Source organism: Bombina bombina, chromosome 6 (assembly GCF_027579735.1).
Source record: "Bombina bombina isolate aBomBom1 chromosome 6, aBomBom1.pri, whole genome shotgun sequence".
In the NCBI taxonomy this organism is placed as follows: domain Eukaryota; kingdom Metazoa; phylum Chordata; class Amphibia; order Anura; family Bombinatoridae; genus Bombina; species Bombina bombina.
In genome coordinates, this window is record NC_069504.1 from 171,832,448 (window position 1) to 171,856,215 (window position 23,768).

At 39.6% G+C, this 23,768-nt stretch overlaps 1 protein-coding gene across 2 annotated transcripts in view; it reads left to right on the forward strand.

Moving 5' to 3' along the window:
• TSPAN12 (tetraspanin 12) overlaps positions 1-23,768 on the forward strand; it is a 437,062-nt gene that overhangs the window by 98,174 nt on the left and 315,120 nt on the right. For both annotated transcript variants that reach the window (XM_053716681.1, XM_053716680.1), the window contains one exon: positions 22,656-22,791. In XM_053716681.1, coding sequence (XP_053572656.1) covers positions 22,656-22,791 — 136 coding nt within the window. The remainder of the gene's footprint in view (positions 1-22,655; positions 22,792-23,768) is intronic.

A 23,768-nucleotide genomic window follows, 5' to 3' on the forward strand; every position in this document is an offset into this window, starting at 1 on the left:
CACAGTCTTCCTGCTTCTTCCTCCTTGATCCAGGACGTCTCTAGAGAGCTCAAGGGGTCTTCAAAATTCGTTTTTGACGGAGGTAATCAGTCACAGCAGACCTGTGACAGTGTGTTAGACTGTGATAAAAACGTTTAATATTAATTTGATATCCGTTTTTTTGGGTACTGAGGGGTTAATCATCCTTTTGCTAATGGGTGCAATCCTCTGCTAATTAATACATTTAAAGAATTGTTGACTATAACTGAATTAGTTCTTTGTTATTCAACTGTGTTTTATAAAAGCGCTGCAGCTTGCTTGCTTCATTGCTAGTCTGTTTAAACATGTCTGATACAGAGGAATCTGCTTGTTCATTATGTTTAAAAGCCGATGTGGAGCCCAATAGAAATATGTGTACCAATTGTATTGATATTACATTGAATAAAAGTCAATCTGTACCGATAAAGAAATTATCACCAGACAACGAGGGGGCAGTTATGCTGTCTAACTCTCCTCACGTGTCAGTACCTTCGTCTCCCGCTCGGGAGGTGCGTGAGATTGAGGCGCCAAGTACATCAAGGCCCTTACAAATCACTTTACATGATATGGCTAATGTTATGAAGGAAGTATTATACAATATGCCCGAGTTAAGAGGCAAGCGCAACAGTTCTGGGTTAAGGACAGAGCGCGCCGATGACACGAGAGCCATGTCTGATACTGCGTCACAATTTGCAGAACATGAGGACGGAGAGCTTCATTCTGTGGGTGACGGTTCTGATTCGGGGAGACCGGATTCAGAAATTTCACATTTTAAATTTAAGCTTGAGAACCTCCGCGTGTTGCTAGGGGAGGTGTTAGCGGCTCTGAATGATTGTGACACGGTGGCAATCCCAGAGAAATTATGTAGGCTGGATAAATACTACACGGTACCGGTGTGTACTGACGTTTTTCCTATACCAAAGAGGCTTACAGAGATTATTAGTAAGGAGTGGAATAGACCCGGTGTGCCTTTTCCCCCTCCTCCGATATTTAGAAAAATGTTCCCTATAGACGACTAATGGCAGACGGTCCCTAAGGTGGAGGGAGCAGTTTCTACTTTAGCCAAGCGTACCACTATCCCGGTGGAGGATAGCTGTGCTTTCTCAGATCCAATGGATAAAAAATTAGAGGGTTATCTTAAGAAAATGTTTGTTCAACAAGGTTTTATATTACAGCCTCTTGCATGCATTGCGCCTGTCACTGCTGCAGCGGCATTCTGGTTTGAGTCTCTGGAAGAGGCGATTCGCACAGCACCATTGGATGAGTCTTTGAGCAAAATTAGAACCCTTAAGCTGGCTAATGCGTTTGTTTCGGATGCCGTAGTGCATTTAACCAAACTTACGGCTAAGAATTCCGGATTCGCCATACAGGCGCGCAGAGCGCTATGGCTTAAATCCTGGTCAGCAGATGTAACTTCTAAGTCTAAACTACTAAACATTCCTTTCAAAGGGCAGACCTTATTCGGGCCCGGCTTGAAGGAAATTATTGCTGACATTACTGGAGGTAAGAGCCACACCCTTCCTCAGGACAGGGCCAAATCAAAGGCCAAACAGTCTAATTTTCGTGCCTTTCGTAATTTCAAGGCAGGAGCAGCATCAACTTCCTCCGCTCCAAAACAGGAAGGAACTACTGCTCGTTACAGACAGGGTTGGAAAGGCAACCAGTCATGGAACAAGGGCAAGCAGGCCAGAAAGCCTACTTCCGCCCCTAAGACAGCATGAAGACAGGGCCCCCTTTCCGGAGACGGATCTAGTGGGGGGCAGACTTTCTCTCTTCGCCCAGGCTTGGGCAAGAGATGTACAGGATCCCTGGATGTTGGAGATTATATCCCAGGGATACCTTCTGGATTTCAAAACTTCTCCTCCACAAGGGAGGTTTCATCTGTCAAGGTTATCAACAAACCTAGTAAAGAAAGAGGCATTTCTACAATGTGTACAAGACCTCTTAGTGATGGGAGTGATCCATAAGAACAGGAGAAGTGGACCAAGCGCTACACCCAGGGCCTTAAGCTTACTAACTATATAGCCTCCTAGTAGGCTAACAATACAAAAGTTAAAATGGGGAGAGAGTAAGCGCTAAAAAGCTTAAAAGGCTAGTAAAAGGTACATTTTAATACATATAAAAATTTACAAATGGCAATCAGACGCATGGATCCATGTCTGACTTAACAAAAAAAAAATATATATATATAATAAACAAATCTAAAAATATCTAAAAATATCCAATGGAGTATAGCATGTGACGCTGACTTAGTGAGCCAGTGATGAGGAGTTAGGACATGTACATTCAATAATATAAACAACCTAAGTGAGTGATTGAGTGCACACAATAGCTTTCAACAAAGAAAAATAGCATTCACAAAAAATAGTGTTCACAAAAATTGGCGTACATAAAAAATGTTCAAATGTTCAACCGGTTATATGTAAGTGAATCCAGTAGTGTTTCCTCCAAAGTGACGTGTAGAAATATAACGTGAAGTCAATAATAGTAGAATGTAAACGTTGAGTGGGTCAAATTATTGTGGTTCAGCTGCTAAATTAAAAAATTGTAAATCCGTGAGGTGTATAAAAATAAAAATAACTTGTGAAAAAATCCACGTGGAAAACTTGAATTCAAATGATAAACAAAGGTCAAAAATCAAAAGACAAAAATCAAAAGACAAAAATATCAAAAGACAAAAATAGAAAATCAGTGATAATATTAAAAAGCACTAAAGATCTAGTGAAAACAAATCCTTAATTCAGATGTTAAAAATCCTTGGTAAGATCCATAACAAACAAATACATCGATAAAATACCTAAAAGGGAACAAAAGAGAAACAAATAGTGCAACACTGTATATGATATATAATATAGGTAATTAAAACCAAGCTCACCAGTATGCCAACACGTTTCGGCCTAGACTAGGCCTTTCTCAAGACTACTGATAGTCTTGAGAAAGGCCTAGTCTAGGCCGAAACGTGTTGGCATACTGGTGAGCTTGGTTTTAATTACCTATATTATATATCATATACAGTGTTGCACTATTTGTTTCTCTTTTGTTCCCTTTTAGGTATTTTATCGATGTATTTGTTTGTTATGGATCTTACCAAGGATTTTTAACATCTGAATTAAGGATTTGTTTTCACTAGATCTTTAGTGCTTTTTAATATTATCACTGATTTTCTATTTTTGTCTTTTGATATTTTTGTCTTTTGATTTTTGACCTTTGTTTATCATTTGAATTCAAGTTTTCCACGTGGATTTTTTCACAAGTTATTTTTATTTTTATACACCTCACGGATTTACAATTTTTTAATTTAGCAGCTGAACCACAATAATTTGACCCACTCAACGTTTACATTCTACTATTATTGACTTCACGTTATATTTCTACACGTCACTTTGGAGGAAACACTACTGGATTCACTTACATATAACCGGTTGAACATTTGAACATTTTTTATGTACGCCAATTTTTGTGAACACTATTTTTTGTGATGGGAGTGATCCACCCAGTTCCGCGGATGGAACAGGGGCAAGGGTTTTATTCAAATCTGTTTGTGGTTCCCAAGAAAGAGGGAACCTTCAGACCAATCTTAGATTTAAAAATCTTAAACAAATTCCTAAGGGTTCCATCGTTCAAGATGGAAACCATTCGGACCATCCTACCCATGATCCAAGAGGGTCAATATATGACCACAGTGGATTTAAAGGATGCCTACCTTCACATACCGATTCACAAAGATCATTATCGGTACCTAAGGTTTGCCTTTCTGGACAGGGATTACCAGTTTGTAGTGCTTCCCTTCGGGTTAGCTACGGCCCCGAGAATTTTTACAAAGGTTCTGGGCTCTCTTCTGGCGGTACTAAGACCATGAGGCATAGCGGTGGCTCCGTACCTAGACGACATTCTGATACAAGCGTCAAGTTTTCAAAATGCGAAGTCTCATACAGAGATAGTTCTAGCATTTCTGAGGTCGCATGGGTGGAAAGTGAACGTGGAAAAGAGTTCTCTGTTACCACTCACAAGGGTCCCTTTTCTAGGGACTCTTATAGATTCTGTAGAGATGAAGATTTACCTGACGGAGTCCAGGTTATCAAAGATTCTCAATGCTTGCCGTGTTCTTCACTCCATTCCAAGCCCATCAGTAGCTCAGTGCATGGAAGTAATCAGCTTAATGGTCGCGGCAATGGACATAGTGCCATTTGCGCGCCTACATCTCAGACCGCTGCAACTATGCATGCTAGGTCAATGGAACGGGGATCACTCAGATCTGTCCCCTTTGCTAAATCTGGACCAGGAGACCAGAGATTCTCTTCTCTGGTGGTTGTCACGGGTTCATCTGTCCAAAGGAATGACTTTTCGCAGACCAGATTGGACGATTGTAACAACAGATGCCAGCCTACTAGGCTGGGGAGCAGTCTGGAACTCCCTGAAGGCTCAGGGATCGTGGACTCAGGAGGAGAAAATCCTCCCAATAAACATTCTAGAATTAAGAGTAATATTCAATGCTCTTCTAGCTTGGCCTCAGTTAGCAACACTGAGGTTCATCAGATTTCAGTCGGACAACATCACGACTGTGGCTTACATCAATCATCAAGGGGGAACCAGGAGTTCCCTAGCGATGTTGGAAGTCTCGAAGATAATTCGCTGGGCAGAATCTCACTCTTGCCACCTGTCAGCGATCTACATCCCAGGCGTGGAGAACTGGGAGGCGGATTTTCTAAGTCGCCAGACTTTTCATCCGGGGGAGTGGGAACTTCACCCGGAGGTATTTGCTCAACTGATTCATCGTTGGGGCAAACCGGATCTGGATCTCATGGCATCTCGCCAGAACGCCAAGCTTCCTTGTTACGGATCCAGATCCAGGGACCCAGGAGTGGTGCTGGTAGATGCACTAGCAGCCCCTTGGGTTTTCAACATAGCTTATGTGTTTCCACCTTTTCCGTTGCTACCTCGACTGATTGCCAGGATCAAACAGGAGAGAGCATCTGTGATTCTGATAGCGCCTGCGTGGCCACGCAGGACCTGGTATGCAGACCTAGTGGACATGTCGTCCTGTCCTCCATGGTCTCTACCCCTCAGGCAGGACCTTCTAATTCAGGGTCCTTTCAACCATCCAAACCTAATTTCTCTGAGGCTGACTGCTTGGAAATTGAACGCTTGATTCTATCAAAGTGTGGGTTTTCGGATTCGGTTATTGATACATTAATACAGGCTCGGAAACCTGTTACCAGAAAAATTTACCACAAGATATGGCGTAAATATTTATATTGGTGTGAATCCAAGAGTTACTCATGGAGTAAGGTTAGGATTCCTAGGATATTGTCTTTTCTACAAGAGGGTTTGGAAAAGGGCTTATCCGCTAGTTCTCTAAAGGGACAGATTTCTGCTCTGTCTATTCTTTTACACAAGCGTCTGGCAGAGAATCCAGACGTCCAGGCTTTTTGTCAGGCTTTGGCTAGGATTAAGCCTGTGTTTAAAGCTGTTGCTCCTCCGTGGAGCTTAAACTTGGTTCTTAAAGTTCTTCAGGGTGTTCCGTTTGAACCCCTTCATTCCATTGATATTAAGCTTTTATCTTGGAAAGTTCTGTTTTTGATTGCTATTTCCATGGCTCGAAGAGTCTCTGAGTTATCTGCCTTACATTGTGATTCTCCTTATCTGATCTTTCATTCAGACAAGGTAGTCCTGCGTACTAAACCTGGGTTTTTACCTAAGGTTGTTTCTAACAAGAATATCAATCAAGAGATTGTTGTTCCATCCTTATGTCCTAATCCTTCTTCAAAGAAGGAACGTCTTTTGCATAATCTAGACGTGGTCCGTGCCCTGAAGTTCTACTTACAGGCAACTAAAGATTTTCGACAAACTTCTTCTCTGTTTGTTGTTTACTCTGGACAGAGGAGAGGTCAAAAGGCTTCGGCTACCTCTCTCTCTTTTTGGCTTTGTAGCATAATACGCTTAGCCTATGAGACTGCTAGACAGCAGCCTCCTGAAAGAATTACAGCTCATTCCACTAGAGCTGTGGCTTCCACCTGGGCCTTTAAGAATGAGGCCTCTGTTGAACAGATTTGCAAGGCTGCAACTTGGTCTTCACTTCATACTTTTTCCAAATTTGACACTTTTGCTTCTTCGAAGGCTGTTTTTGGGAGAAAGGTTCTACAGGCAGTGGTTCCTTCTGTTTAATGTTCCTGCCTTGTCCCTCCCATCATCCGTGTACTTTAGCTTTGGTATTGGTATCCCATAAGTAATGGATGACTCGTGGACTGAACACACTTAACAAGAGAAAACATAATTTATGCTTACCTGATAAATTTATTTCTGTTGTAGTGTGTTCAGTCCACGGCCCGCCCTGTCTATTTGAGGCAGGTTCTAAATTTTAAATTATAACTCCAGTCACCACTGCACCCTATAGTTTCTCCTTTCTCGTCTTGTTTCGGTCGAATGACTGGATATGACATGTGAGGGGAGGAGCTATATAGCAGCTCTGCTTGGGTGATCCTCTTGCAACTTCCTGTTGGGAAGGAGAATATATCCCATAAGTAATGGATGACCCGTGGACTGAACACACTACAAGAGAAATAAATTTATCAGGTAAGCATAAATTATGTTTTTTTTTAACAATTTTCCAATTTACTTCTATTATCTCATTTGTTAATTCTCTTAGTATCCTTTGTTGAAAAGAATACCTAGGTATAGCCCAAGAGCTCGAATCAAGTTGCTGATTGGTGGCTGCACATAAATATTTCTTATCATTGGCTTACCAATGTGTTCAGCAAGCTCGCAGTAGTGTATTGCTGCTCCTTCCATAAAGGATTCCAAGAGAATCAAGCAAAATTGATAATAGAAATAAATTGGAAAGATGCTTAAAATAGTTTGCTCTATCTGAATCAACTGGGTTCCATGTCCCTTTAAAGCATACATTAACAGTATAGTATTTGCAAATAAACTACAGCATATTACAGACAGGAATGCACACATTATGCAGACATATGTTTAATGTTGAAAATTACTATATAACATATTTTTTAACCTCTGTATAAGTATGTAAATAATTGTAGGGGGCCTCTCTTCTATAAACTCTGGCTTGGTGGGCAGTGCAACCGATGAGAAGCTGCACTGCCTGAACTATTGAAGACTATAGTTGCAGGCTTCTGAGCCTCTGCTATAGAGGAGAAAGTCTTTGGGGACGATTTATCAAGCTCCGTATGGAGCTTGATGCCCCTTGTTTCGAAGGCTCGCCGGAAACAGAAGTTATGAAGCAGCGGTCGGGTTTATTGACACCCCCAGCTATCGGCCACTGCAGGGGGCGGCATTGCACCAGCAGTTCACAAGAACTGCTAGTGCAGTGATAAATGCCGACAGCGTATGCAGCGTATGTATATGCTACATCGTATCATGCCCGCTCGCACATTAATAAATATACCCCTTAATGTGAGAAACTGCAAAGGTGGAATCTTCAATAGCGTGAGTGCTACAGCTTCATATTGGCTGTACTATCTATCATGTCAGAGGAAAAAAACAGGGTAGCCTCCTGCAACTTAACAAACGTATACAGATGAAAACACAACATATGTTACAATTCCCAGAGACTTTCAAGCTTACCTTCACAGAGAGTAATAGAGCTCACTAGATATCAAATTCTTGCAGAGGAGAGCGAATGTGACAGGGAGTACCCAGCACTCATAGAAACATTTTTTATTTTTGAAGCATATACAAATCAAATTACTCTGTTTTAGCTAAATGTACCTAACATTCCATTATAGTTTTGCAACTGTATTGTAATAACTAAACTTATGTGTAATTCATAAGCGCAATGCATACTATGAAATAAACTCATCATCCTTCATTTGGGGAAATATATCAATGGGACTTACATACAAAAATTATTTTGTAATTCCAATACTAATTGCAAGGAAATGTTATATACTCCCAAGAACTCCCCTAATCAGCCCACTCGCCTATACTGAGACTCATTTTAGAATAGAAATATGCTACCTTTCTTATTTTGACATCTTTGCAATTTGAAGTTTATTTTTTTGTAATTTTTTTTTTCCCCCGAGTATTATATTCTAGTTATCTCTCCTTCACACCCAGAACCTGTATAATGAGATATACAACTGCAAAGCAAAAAGTTGCCCTTCTAAAATTCTCTCAGGACTTCACAGTACTGATGAGATTTACTAGATTATCTCGTCACAGTTAGGCTATATAATCTAAGGGACTAAGGGCCCAGTTGATCAAAAGTTCTCCAGAATAGAAGGACATTATAGTGCAGACTTGACAGGGGCTAAACTCACCAAAATTTCTAAGAAAAGGGGTGGAACCTGGAAGTCCAAAAGACATAGAAAGAAATAGAATGTAATGGTGCTCTCTGTGATAGAAAATTTTGCAGGGGAAAGTGAAGTTAACATGGCAGTACCTGACACATATTTTCACTACAATATAACCCTAGTTTAGTACACATTACATTTCTGACAGTTAAATAAGTGCATTGTGAATTCTGAGCAAGCTTCACCTGCATACAGCTAGTGAGATAAAACCTACATGTGTGAAATTCTTAGAGAATATCATAAAAGTTGTGAGCAGAGGCGTAACTAGAAACCACAGGGCCCAGGTGCAAGAATCTAAGAAGGGGCCCCCCACCGCCCCTCCAAAAAAGGGTGAATTTAATACATATCATTTTTTTTTTTTTTTTACATTTTACACAGAAAAAAATGTGAATCAGATTACATGTCTGCAAAAGGAGGTACCCTGTGCCCACATTCTGTGAGATTGTCTGACCCCCTATTACTGTATATATATATATATATATATATAGTGACACTATTTAACCCCCCAGTACTGTATATAGTAAGTTAGTGACACAGTCTGTAATCTGCCAGTGAGATGGCTGGCCTGACCCTACCCGCCCAGTAAATAAAGTGACCACAGTAGTCAGTGACATGGTCCACCCCCCCATACTGTATATAGTGGTACTCTATAGTGAAACTGTTTACCCCCTGCCCCCCCCCCCCATGCTGTAGTAACAATGTCTGTAATTTTCTGGTTCCACAAACATACACAAACACACATACATGCATAAATACACACACTGTCACATACATATACACACACATAAACACCAATGGGTAAAACAGAAACACTAACCCTGTAGTCATGTCACACTCACATGATATCAGTGCAGGCAGTGGTAGGTTAGCGTTTTGTATATAAAAAAAAATATATATATATATATATATATATAAAAAAAAATTTTTTTTTTTTTTTTTAAAGCTGGGCCCCCACCCTCAGGGGCCCAGTCGCACCTGCAACCTCTGCACCCCTTGTGAGCTCTTGTAAGCTGCTGGTGCAACGCCACCCCTGCAGATTTGCGGAAAATTGGCCACCAGCAGGGGGTGTCAATCAACCCGTTCGAGTACGGCGATGTACGGCGATGTCTGTCCGCCTGCTCAGAGCAGGCGGACAGGATATGGAGCAGCGGTCTTTAGACCGCTGCTTCATAACTGGTGCTTCTGTCGATCCTGCAGACTCGCCAGAAACACGGACCCTCAAGCTCCATCCATAGCTTGATAAATGGGCCCCTTTATGTCATGTAGTGCTATAGTGCACTTGGTTTGTTTTCTTCTTCACATCTAGAAATGCAGGGAACACGCCTTAGAGAATTATAGCAAACTTTGCCTTTCTAGAATTTCGTTAGAGATTTTGTGATTAAACATAAAGGTAGTATATTTTCATTTAAATAAAATAATCAAACACAAAACAGTTTGGCAGCAATAAAGCTTATTTTAAGTATAACCAAATAAAGTGGCAACTGTTGTGAAATTATTTGCTTTTTAGTTGATTTCACTCTTCAGAAACAGCCTTGATTTCACCTAATCTATTTGTCATCCATCACTGTGGGTAAAAACATAATAATAATAGATATATAAGTATGCAGTCAGTTGCACTCTCACAAACTCAGTTCCTTGGTACCAGGGTGCAGCAACAGCAAATATAATCCAATATGAAGGCAAATGCACTCTCTGGAATGAAATAAATCTGATTTTATTGTGTAAACGTTTTCAGGGTCTTCACCCCTTCTAAAGACAAACTACAATTGCATTAATAGTTTGCCTATAAAGGTCTAGTAAACCCTCCCTCCTAGCACGTCCTGCTAATCAACAGTCAGCATTCAAAACTGTCAAAGCTGCAACAATTGTCTTTAGTGAAATTAGATCATGTGATCTACAATCTGTGCAGATCAAAAGCAATGTGTCAATATCAACTTATCAACAGCAGCTGTGAACATATATAGTACATAGTGAAAATATGATACAGTGTATCATATAGTGATTTAATACATGAAACCCATACTGAGATAAATGTATATGACTTTCCCACTTATCAAAAGCATGAGTCTTTCCGGATATAAAAATCTATTTACAAGCAATATTGTTTGAATATTTCTGGTATCATTCAGCCATTAACCCAATTAGAGCGGATGTATATAAATCATAGTATTGCATATCAGGATTAACTTATTCATGTGGATGGACACAAGCAGATTGTTTATACCGCTATAACGTCATTCGCTATTAACCTGGGACTGATCTGATCAACTCCAATTAGAGTTAATCCTGTGAAAATTGAATATGGTAGCAAATATTACAAAACAGTCTGACTATTACATACCTCAGCTCCTAATCCAGCACATATGCAACTCACTCAACTAGATCTGCTAGTAGTGGCATAACCACCACCGGCGTCCTGTATGACGCTCACTGATGATGTCAATGCTGAAATAGAAATTATAGCAGATACATTGTGGAAATAAGATTGTCAATGCTATATCTGTAGACTCATGATTTTGATGATATGTGGGAAAATCATATATATGTATCTCAGTATGGGTTTCATGTATTAAATCACTATATGATACACTTTTACTTCACTATGTACTATATATGTTCACAGCTGCTGTTGATAAGTTAATATTGTCACCTTGCTTTTGTTCTGCACAGGTTGTAGATCACATGATCTAATTTCACTAACGATAATTGTTGCAGCTGTCTCAGTTTTGAATGCTGTCTGTTGATTGGCAGTACATGCTAGGAGGGAGGGGTTACTAGACCTTTATAGGTACACTATTATTCACTTGTTGTTTGTCTGAACAAGGGGTGAAGACCCTGAAAACGTTTACGCAATGAAATCACATTGGTTTAATTTCAGAGAGTGCGTTTGCCTTCATATTGGATTATATATATATAGTTGGTGACTGGCTAAGCAGAATACGGCCATATTGTGTAACTAGGATCCCAATTTTGTTTATAAAAGAATAGTTGTCTCTTGATGTTTTTTTGCAGGCAATTTTTTCAGCAGTTCAAAAAATATGTTGTGCTTTTGAAAATGGATGTGCACCAATACCTTTTTGTTTGTGTGTGTATATATATATATATATATATATATATATACATACAGTTGTATACAAGAACAAGAAAATCTTACTGTGAGGAAAATTGAAAGGAAACTCCACGATTGAACTTCGTGACTACCTATACTCCGGGCTCGGAAGTGGTAGCAGCCACCATTAAAGATAACTGGAAAATAGTGGCTAAGGATATGAGCTTACCCTTCTATGATTTACCTCCGCCTAGGATGGTATATAAAAGGTCTAGAAACCTACGAGATATACTGGTGATCAATGATCCGGTGCACTGCTATGAACGCAAATCTTGGCTGCCTAAGGTGAAACAGGGATGCTATAGGTGTGGCAATTGTGTCACCTGCAATAACATGGTGTCTTGAAATAGCTTACACCACCCACATACCAATAAGAAGTATGCCATCAGACACAGGTTGACATGTACCTCTGATTTTGTAGTGTATGCCATCATTTGCCTGTGTTCCCTTAATTACATAAGTAAAACAGTGACCACCTTTAGAGAATGGCTGTCGAACCATAAATCAGCCATACGCCAAGCCATCAATAAAGGCAGCTCAGAACAGCCGGTCACGAGACATTTTTTGCAATCTGGACACTCTGGGGGGTAGCTATCAACGTGTCTACTTTACCTGCCTTTCGCCGGTTCAATACGCCCGTCTAAGCTCGCCTACCATCGCCGCCGCGGACCTGCAAAATTTCGCCTAAGTTATCAAAAAAGCTGTCAAAAAGCCGCGCACCAAGTACGGGGCGATGAGCAGCGGACTGTGAGAGTTATCACTCATCCGATCTCGTTGCTCTTTGGCTTTTTGACAGCTTTCTTCCTAGCCTGTCACTAAGCACCCACACTAAACTACACTGTTCTACCCCCTATACCGGAGCCCCCCCGCAACTAAATAAAGTTATTAACCCCTAAACCGCCGCTCCTAGACCCCACCGCAACTCTTATAAATGTATTAACCCCTAAACTGCCGCTCCCGGACACCGCCGCCACCTACATGATACCTATTAACCCCTATCCTGCCCCCCCTATACCGCCGCCCTCTATAATAAAGTTATTAACCCCTATCCTGCCGATCCCGGACCTCGACACAACTAAATAAATAGTTTAACCCCTAAACCGCCGCTCCCGGACCCCGCCGCAACCTATATTAAACTTATTAACCCCTAATCTGCCCCCTACACCTATAATACATTTATTAACCCCTATCCTGCCCCCCCTATACCGTCGCCACCTATAATAAATTTATTAACCCCTATACTGCCCCCCACTACACCGCCACCACTGTAATAAAATTATTAACCCCTAAACCTAAGTCTAACCCTAACCCTAACACCCCCCAACTTAAATATTAATTAAATAAATCTAAATAATATTTCTATTATTAACTAAATTAATCCTATTTAAAACTAAATACTTACCTTTAAAATAAACCCTAATATAGCTACAATATAAATACAATATAAATAATAATTATAGTGTAGCTATCTTAGGATTTATATTTATTTTACAGGCAAATTTCAATTTATTTTAACTAGGCACAATAGCTATTAAATAGTTATTAACTATTTAATAGCTTACCTAGCTAAAATAAAGAGAAATTTACCTGTAAAATAAATCCTAACCTAAGTTACAATTACACCTAACACTACACTATACTTTAATAAATTATTTATATTTAAAACTAAATACTTACCTATAAAATAAACCCTAAGATAGCTACAATGTAATTAATAATTACATTGTAGCTATTTTAGGATTTATATTTATTTTACAGGTAACTTTGTATTTATTTTAGCTAGTTAGAATAGTTATTAAATAGTTATTAACTATTTAATAACTACATAGCTAAAAGAAATACAAAATTACCTGTAAAATAAATCCTAACCTAAGTTACAATTAAACCTAACACTACACTATCATTAAATTAATTAAATAAATTAAATACAAATAACTACAATTAAATACAATTACATAAACTAACTAAAGTACAAAAAATAAAAAAAAGCTAAGTTACAAAAAATAAAAAAAATAAGTTACAAACATTTAAAAAATATTACAACAATTTTAGGCTAATTACACCTAATCTAAGCCCCCTAATAAAATAACAAAGCCCCCAAAATAAAAAAATTCCCTAACCTATTCTAAATTTAAAAAAGTTCAAAGCTCTTTTACCTTACCAGCCCTTAAAAGGGCCTTTTGCAGGGCATGCCCCAAAGAATTCAGCTCTTTTGCCTGTAAAAGAAAAATATAACCCCCCCAACATTAAAACCCACCACCCACATACCCCTAATCTAACTCAAACCCCCCTTAAATAAAGCTAACACTACCCCCCTGAAGATCATCCTACCTTGAGTTGTCTTCAGCCAGCCGACCCACCGATGGAACTGAAGAGGAGATCCGGAGCGGCAGAAGTGATCTCCAAGGGGAGCTGAAGAAGTCTTCCATCTGATGAAGTCATCATCCAGGTGGCGCTGAAGAAGTCTTCCATCCGGGCGATCTCATCTTCCAAGCGGCGCTGAAGAAGTCTTCAATCCGGGAGATGTCATCTTCCAAGCGGGGTGTTCAATATTCTTTGTTCAGGATCCATCTTCATCCCGCCGACGTGGAACATCCTTCTTCCCTGACGGACTAACGAAGAATGAAAGCTCCTTTAAGGGACGTCATCCAAGATGGCGTCCCTTCAATTCCGATTGGCTGATAGGATTCTATCAGCCAATCGGAATTAAGGTAGGAAAAATCTGATTGGCTGATTGAATCAGCTAATCAGATTGAAGTTCAATCCGATTGGCTGATCCAATCAGCCAATCAGATTGAGCTCGCATTCTATTGGCTGTTCCGATCAGCCAATAGAATGTGAGCTCAATCTGATTGGCTGATTCAATCAGCCAATCAGATTTTTGCTACCTTAATTCCGATTGGCTGATAGAATCCTATCAGCCAATCGGAATTGAAGGGACGCCATCTTGGATGACGTCCCTTAAAGGAGCCTTCATTCGTCGTTAGTCCGTCGGGGAAGAAGGATGTTCCGCGTCGGCGGGATGAAGATGGATCCTGAAGAAAGAAGATTGAAGACCCCGCTTGGAAGATCACATCGCCTGGATGGAAGACTTCTTCAGTGCCGCTTGGAAGAGGACATCGGGCAGGAAAGGGGTTAATAAATTTATTATAGGGGGGGCAGGATAGGGGTTAATAAATGTATTATAGGTGTAGGGGCGGCAGATTAGGGGTTAATAAATTTAATATAGGTTGCGGCGGGGCCGGGAGCAGCAATTTAGGGGTTAAACTATTTATTTAGTTGCGGCGAGGTCCGGGATCGGCAGGATAGGGGTTAATAACTTTATTATAGAGGGCGGCGGTATAGGGGGGCAGGATAGGGGTTAATAGGTATCATGTAGGTGGCGGCGGGGTCAGGGAGCGGCGGTTTAGGGGTTAATAACTTTATTTAGTTGCGGCGGTGTAGGGGGGGACAGATTAGGGGTGTTTAGACTCGGGGTACATGTTAGGGTGTTAGGTGTAGACAGCTCCCATAGAAATCAATGGGATGTCTGGCAGCAGCGAGCATGAGCTTTCGCTATGGTCAGACTCCCATTGATTCCTATGGGATCCGCCGCCTCCAGGGCGGCGGATTGAAAGCCAGGTACGCTGGGCCGGAAAAGTGCTGAGCGTTCCTGCTAGTTTTTTGATAACTAGCAAAAGTAGTCAGATTGTGCCGCACTTGTGTGTGGAACATCTGGAGTGACGTAAGAATCGATCTGTGTCGGACTGAGTCCGGCGGATCGAAGCTTACGTCACAAAATTCTACTTTTGCCGGTCTCTAGCCTTTGATAACTAAGGCGAATCAGCCTCGCCAGAAATACGCTGCTGAATTCCAGTGTATTTAAGGTTGACGGCTTGATAACTACCCCCCACTGTATCAATGTTAAGAACAATACTCATTGATCATGTCCCCCGGTTGAGACGAGAAGGTGGTAGGACATTGGGCCTATTACGACTTGAAGCCAAAAGGATTTATGATTTGAGCACAGTTGCCCCAAGGGGCCTCAACACGATGATAGACTTTGGGTGTTGGTACTAATAATTCAGCCACTTACGGGAACCTCCTCTACTGGAGTATACGTTTCTGCCAGAGGACAGTCTAATTATTTTTAAACTACAGATGTAGAAACAACCTATTTTGTAACTCTTCTTTTATATAAATATTTAAGCTACAGGTGTAGCAATACTATAATTTTAATGGACTATTGTCTTAAATATATCAAAAATATTTTCTATATAATAAACTACAGATATAGACACACTCTAATTTGACAAACTACTGTCCTAAATAAATAAAAAAATTCTTTAAACCTATTTACCCTATTAACCCCTTAACCGCAAAATGCTTACATCGCAATAAACCTATTTACCCTATTAACCCCTAAACCCCAAATCCTCTACATCGCAATAAACCTATTTAACTTATTAACCCTTTAAACTGCAAAAACCCACAACGCAAATATCTATTTAAATAACTAAGTACAGTACACTTACCTAACACCCCCTAACCTTACAACCCCTAACCTAACACCCCCTAACCTAACAACCCCTAACCTAACACCCCATTAAATAAACCCAAATTACCTAAACTAATACATTCTAAAGTTACAAAAAATAAAAAAAACTAAGTTTACAAAAAAATAAAAAAAAAAGGCTAACATTACAGAAAATAAAAAATCAAATTACCAAAATTAAACCTAATCCCTATCGGCTAGATTTAGAGTTTTGTCGGTAAGGACCCGTGTAGCTAACGCCGGCTTTTTTCTGGCCGCACCATAAAAATAACTCTGGTATTGAGAGTCCACATAAAGGCTGCGTTAGGCTCCAAAAAAGGAGCGTAGAGCATATTTAACGCAGCTTCAACTCTCGATACCAGAGTTGCTTACGGACGTGGCCAGCCTCAAAAACGTGCTCGTGCACGATTCCCCCATAGGAAACAATGGGGCTGTTTGAGCTGAAAAAAAACCTAACACCTGCAAAAAAGCCGCGTTCAGCTCCTAACGCAGCCCCATTGTTTGCTATGCGGAAACACTTCCTACGTCTGCACCTAACACTCTAACATGTACCCCGAGTCTAAACACCCCTAACCTTACACTTATTAACCCCTAATCTGCCGCCCCCGCTATCGCTGACCCCTGCATATTATTATTAACCCCTAATCTGCCGCTCCGTAAACCGCCGCTACTTACATTATCCCTATGTACCCCTAATCTGCTGCCCTAACATCGCCGACCCCTATATTATATTTATTAACCCCTAATCTGCCCCCCCCACAACATCGCCTCCACCTGCCTACACTTATTAACCCCTAATCTGCCGAGCGGACCTGAGCGCTACTATAATAAAGTTATTAACCCCTAATCCGCCTCACTAACCCTATAATAAATAGTATTAACCCCTAATCTGCCCTCCCTAACATCGCCGACACCTAACTTCAATTATTTACCCCTAATCTGCCGACTGGAGCTCACCGCTATTCTAATAAATGTATTAACCCCTAAAGCTAAGTCTAACCCTAACACTAACACCCCCCTAAATTAAATATAATTTACATCTAACGAAATTAATTATCTCTTATTAAATAAATTATTCCTATTTAAAGCTAAATACTTACCTGTAAAATTAGATTAGATTAGATTTGTTTTATTGTCATTGTACAAAGTAGAAAAACAGAGACAACGAAATTATATTTGAAAATCTAACCAATCCTATACACAGATGGCACTATAATGGTAAAAACTAATAGATAGCAAAAAATAAATAAATCCTAATATAGCTACACTATAAATTATAATTATATTATAGCTATTTTAGGATTAATATTTATTTTACAGGTAACTTTGTAATTATTTTTACCAGGTACAATAGCTATTAAATAGTTAATAACGATTTAATAGTTACCTAGTTAAAATAATAACAAAATTACCTGTAAAATAAATCCTAACCTAAGTTACAATTAAACCTAACACTACACTATCATTAAATTAATTAAATAAAATATCTACAATTACCTACAATTAAACCTAACACTACACTATCAATACATTAATTAAATACAATATCTACAAATAACTACAATGAAATAAACTAACTAAAGTACAAAAAATAAAAAAGAACTAAGTTACAAAAAATAAAAAAATATTTACAAACATAAGGAAAATCTTACAACAATTTTAAACTAATTACACCTACTCTAAGCCCCCTAATAAAATAACAAAGCCCCCCAAAATAAAAAATGCCCTACCCTATTCTAAATTACTAAAGTTCAAAGCTCTTTTACCTTACCAGCCCTGAACAGGGCCCTTTGCGGGGCATGCCCCAAGAAGTTCAGCTCTTTTGCCTGTAAAAAAAAACATACAATACCCCCCCCAACATTACAACCCACCACCCACATACCCCTAATCTAACCCAAACCCCCCTTAAATAAACACTAAGCCCCTGAAGATCATCCTACCTTGTCTTCACCATACCAGGTTCACCGATCCGTCCTGGCTCCAAAATCTTCATCCAACCCAAGCGGGGGCTAGACATCCATCTTCCGGCGGCTGAAGAGGTCCAGAAGAGGCTCCAAAGTCTTCATCCTATCCGGGAAGAAGAGTAGATCCGGACCGGCAACCATCATCTTCCAAGCGGCATCTTCTATCTTCATCCGATGAGGACCGGCTCCATCCTGAAGACCTCAACCGCGGACCCATCTTCATCCGGCGACGTCCAACTGAAGAATGACGGTTCCTTTAAGGGACGTCATCCAAGATGGCGTCCCTCGAATTCCGATTGGCTGATAGGATTCTATCAGCCAATCGGAATTAAGGTAGGAATATTCTGATTGGCTGATGGAATCAGCCAATCAGAATCAAGTTCAATCCGATTGGCTGATCCAATCAGCCAATCAGATTGAGCTCACATTCTATTGGCTGTTCCGATCAGCCAATATTCCTACCTTAATTCCGATTGGCTGATAGAATCCTATCAGCCAATCGGAATTCGAGGGACGCCATCTTTGATGACGTCCCTTAAAGGAACCGTCATTCTTCAGTTGGACGTCGCCGGATGAAGATGGGTCCGCGGTGGAGGTCTTCAGGATGGAGCCGGTCCTCATCGGTTGAAGATAGAAGATGCCGCTTGGAAGATGATGGTTGCCGGTCCGGATCTACTCTTCTTCCCGGATAGGATGAAGACTTTGGAGCCTCTTCTGGACCTCTTCAACCGCCGGAAGATGGATCGCCAGCCCCCGCTTGGGTTGGATGAAGATTTTGGAGCCAGGACGGATCGGTGAACCTGGTATGGTGAAGACAAGGTAGGATGATCTTCAGGGGCTTAGTGTTAGGTTTATTTAAGGGGGGTTTGGGTTAGATTAGGGGTATGTGGGTGGTGGGTTGTAATGTTGGGGGGGGTATTGTATGTTTTTTTTTTACAGGCAAAAGAGCTGAACTTCTTGGGGCATGCCCCGCAAAGGGCCCTGTTCAGGGCTGGTAAGGTAAAAGAGCTTTGAGCTTTAGTAATTTAGAATAGGGTAGGGCATTTTTTTATTTTGGGGGGCTTTGTTATTTTATTAGGGGGCTTAGAGTAGGTGTAATTAGTTTAAAATTGTTGTAATATTTTGCTTATGTTTGTAAATATTTTTTTATTTTTTGTAACTTAGTTCTTTTTTATTTTTTGTACTTTAGTTAGTTTATTTCATTGTAGTTATTTGTAGGTATTGTATTTAATTTAATTTATTGATAGTGTAGTGTTAGGTTTAATTGTAGGTAATTGTAGGTATTTTATTTAATTAATTTATTGATAGTGTAGTGTTAGGTTTAATTGTAACTTAGGTTAGGATTTATTTTACAGGTAAATTTGTAATTATTTTAACTATTTTAGCTATTAAATAGTTCTTAACTATTTAATAGCTATTGTACCTGGTTAAAATAAATACAAAGTTACCTGTAAAATAAATATTAATCCTAAAATAGCTATAATATAATTATAATTTATGTTGTAGCTATATTAGGATTTATTTTACAGGTAAGTATTTAGCTTTAAATAGGAATAATTTATTTAATAAGAGTTAATTAATTTCGTTAGATTAAAATTATATTTAACTTAGGGGGGTGTTAGTGTTAGGGTTAGATTTAGCTTTAGGGGTTAATACATTTATTAGAATAGCGGCGAGATTCGGTCGGCAGATTAGGGGTTAATAAATATAATATAGGAGTCGGCGGTGTTAGGGGCAGCAGATTAGGGGTACATAGCTATAATGTAGCTGGCGGCTCTTTGCGGTCGGCAGATTAGGGGTTAATTATTGTAGGTAGGTGGCGGCGACATTGTGGGGGGCAGGTTAGGGGTTAATAAATATAATATAGGGGTCGGCGATGTTAGGGCAGCAGATTAGGGGTACATAGGGATAATGTAGCTGGCGGCGGCGTGCGGACAGCAGATTAGGGGTTAATAAGTGTAGGTAGCTGGCGGCGACGTTGTGGGGGGCAGATTAGGGGTTAATAAATATAATATAAGGGTCGGCGGTGTTAGGGGCAGCAGATTAGGGGTACATAAGGATAACGAAGGGTGTCGGTCGGCAGATTAGGGGTTAAAAAAAATTAATCGAGTTGCGGCAATGTGGGGGGACCTCAGTTTAGGGGTACATAGGTAGTTTATGGGTGTTAGTGTACTTTAGAGTACAGTAGTTAAGAGCTTTATGAACCGGCGTTAGCCCAGAAAGCTCTTAACTACTGACTTTTTTCTGCGGCTGGAGTTTTGTCGTTAGATTTCTAACGCTCACTTCAGACACGACTCTAAATACCGGAGTTAGAAAAATCCCATTGAAAAGATAGGATACGCAATTTACGTAAGGGGATCTGCGGTATGGAAAAGTCGCGGCTGAAAAGTGAGCGTTAGACCCTTTTTTGAGTGACTCCAAATACCAGAGGTAGCCTAAAACCAGCGTTAGGAGCCTCTAACGCTGGTTTTCACGGCTACCGCCAAACTCCAAATCTAGGCCTATGAAAATAAAAAAGACCCCCCAAAATAAAAACACCCCCTACTCTAAGAATAAACTACCAGTAGCCCTTAAAAGGGCTTTTTGCAGGGCATTGCCCCAAGATAATCAGCTCTTTTACAAGTCCCACCTAACATTAAATCCCTCCACCCCCCCAAATAAAAGAACCTAACACTAAAAAACCTAAACTATTGCCCTGAAAAGGGCATTTGTTTGGGCATTGCCCTTAAAAAGGCATTTAGCTTTTTTCTGCCCATCCCTAATTTAAATAAAACAAACCCCCTAAAAAACCCTTAAAAAATCCTAAGTCTAACCCCCAGGTTGGTACTCACGGTTCCTGAAGTCCGGCGGAGAAGGTCCTGTTCCAGGTGGTGAAGTCTTCTTCCAAGCGCAACCTCTTCTTCTTCCAGGAACATCCTGCGTAGAGCGGAGCTGAAGACTGAAGACCGACGACCGCGGAGCCATGTACCGTGGCGGATCCTCTTCGAACGATCTCCGCCGTACACTGAATAGTGAATTCAAGGTATTCGATTAAAGATGGCATCCCTTGAATTCCTATTGGCTGGTTTGATTCTTCCAATTCAAATCAGCCAATAGGATGAAAGCTACTCAAATCCTATTGGCTGTTTAAATCAGCCAATAGGATGAGAGCAAGTGAAATTCTATTGGCTATTCAAATCATTCAATCCAATGGAGGCGTCATCCAATACTAAATGTAGGCGTGCCTAAGATATGCTAAAGAAAAAATGAACTACTCATTAAAATGCTTTTTTCAAGGTCAATACTTGCTGAATTGACTATACATTATCAACACTTAGAAGGTGGAATTGGAATGAAATATTTAATGGATTGCTCTACAACTAACATACCTTTATAAGTTTCACCTTTTAGAATGTTCTTGCCCCTATAAAGTCTGATAAATTTGCTTAAATTCCGTACCTTGAGTAGAACTTTTGCTTATTTTATAATTACTCTAACGTAGCTCTTACGTAGCAATAGAACTGTGCCTCTGTGGAATACCTTATTGAGAAGTGCAATATTGGTACAATTAAGTTTTTAATTTAAACAAATATGATATAATTAGCTGAACTTTCAATAAAGAAATTAGCTGAACTTTCAATAAAGAAATGTTAGCTGAGCCTCTTTATTCTGCTTCACTTAAGCACTTTTCTCTTAGTTTTGCTTCATGTTACCAAAGGGACCGGTTTATGAAAGTGCGAGCAGACATGATTCGATGTAGCGTATCATGTCCACCGCACATCGATAAATGCCGACAGCATAAGCCACCCCTGCAGATTCACGCTTAATCAACCGCTATCAGGAGGTGTAATTCAGCCCGATCATATAGGATCGTGCGGATTGATGTCCGCAGCCTCAGAGCAGGTGGACAAGTTATTGAGCAGCGGTCTTAAGACCGCTGCTTCATAACTGCTGTTTCCGGCGAGCCTGAAGGCTCGTGTGGAAACAGGGGCATCAAGCTCCATTTGTAGCTTGATAATTCGGCCCCACAGGTTGCACTAGCCGAGTCTTGTGCCCATTTTATGTAGCTTTTGATTGATCGCATTTGAGCAACCTGTTTAAGAAAGCAAGTGTATGTGGCCAAGCAAATTTTGAGCCTGAATAAAATATGCACAATGTTTTCTTTTTATAATTTGGGGACAAAAAATCTAATGCTCTATATTTTTTTTTTTTTAAGTTTTAAATTAATTCCATTCTCTGAGTTTAACACTGGTTAAGGGATTAATCACAGCCAAAATTGCACACCAGCACCTTCATCTGTAACAGACTACAAATTGGAGGGAAATGGAGAATACAATAGTAGGATGTCACTCCTGATTGGTTCAGCATCCATATTATTTGTCTGGCGCAGCATGGAAGCTTTCCTTATGCACAACTTATACTATATGTTTAAACCCCTAACAGCAAGAGAGACTTTGGTTTTATAAATCTAACAAAATAGTGTGTTCTATTTTTACACTAAAATACCCCTGTATTGCACCACCACCATGCCCCTTTAAAACCTCATATAGTAACCAGTGTCATGTTAAGGTTTTATATTTAGTTATGAATAAATATCTTAGATTATAAATAGAGATGATCTCCATTTGAGCAAATATTTGATTAATAAATTACAAGACAATTGTTAATACAATCCGTGCCATCTATCCTAAGCAATGTTGTATCTGCTGTGTAACAAATGAAACAATATATCATTTCAGGGTGGAGGAGGCAGTCATTCTGACTTACTTTCCTGTGTTTCATCCGGTCATGATCGCTGTCTGCTGTTTTCTTATCATTGTGGGGATGCTGGGCTACTGTGGAACTGTAAAAAGCAACCTTCTTCTTCTTGCATGGGTATGTTTTTTTTTTTCTTGCAACCTCACACATGGCTATAGAGATCACAATTACAGTGTTTATCCCATACAAATGTGAGGAACCAAAATGTACTTACATGGATGTGAAAGCACAATTTGTTTTTTCATGATTCAGATAGATCATACCATTTTAAATAGCTTTCCAATTTACTTCTATTATCTAATTTGCTTCATTCTCTTGCAATCCTTTTTTGAAGAAGCAGCAATGCACTACTGGGAGCTAGTTGACACATTGATTGAACCAATAACTCAAGGCTTATATGTGCAGCCACCAATCAACAGCTCCCGAGCCTACCTAGGTATCCTTTTAAACAGAGAATACCAATAGTCAAACACTTTATTTAAAATGAATATTGCATAGATATGATTATACATGTTTTCATCTACTTGACTACAAAGGGTTCCGCCTAACTTATGCATATGTCTATAATTGTATACTTATGTATTTATGTGGTTATATGTGTATTTATGTCTTTTAATACATAAATACACATATAAATACATATGTACAAACATATATACTGTACATATATATACATTGAGCTCTTATAACTTTTATTTGCAATATTTTTAATTAATATTAATACTTTTTATCAGTGTTATTATGATTGTAGCTGTACTTTTCAATGTATTTTAAGTATTTTTTCCCATTGTTTGTTTTCACGTAACATTTAGCCAGAGCTCTGAAGACGTGCTAACTCACAAGGGCATAAACCCAGATTGGGCTCACACATTTGCATTTACTTTCAACTTGTAATTCCAACAGCCACGAAAAAACCCAATATCACTTGTGCGAAACAGTGTGCCACTCATAATCAAGCCCATAGAGTTTAAGGGTCACCAGCGCTAAAACAACATGCTCTTATGAATTAGAGCATATAATTGTTACACTATAATTTCTGTTTAATAGGTGAGGAAAACTCTAGTTGCACATTTATATTGATCACTGATTAAGCA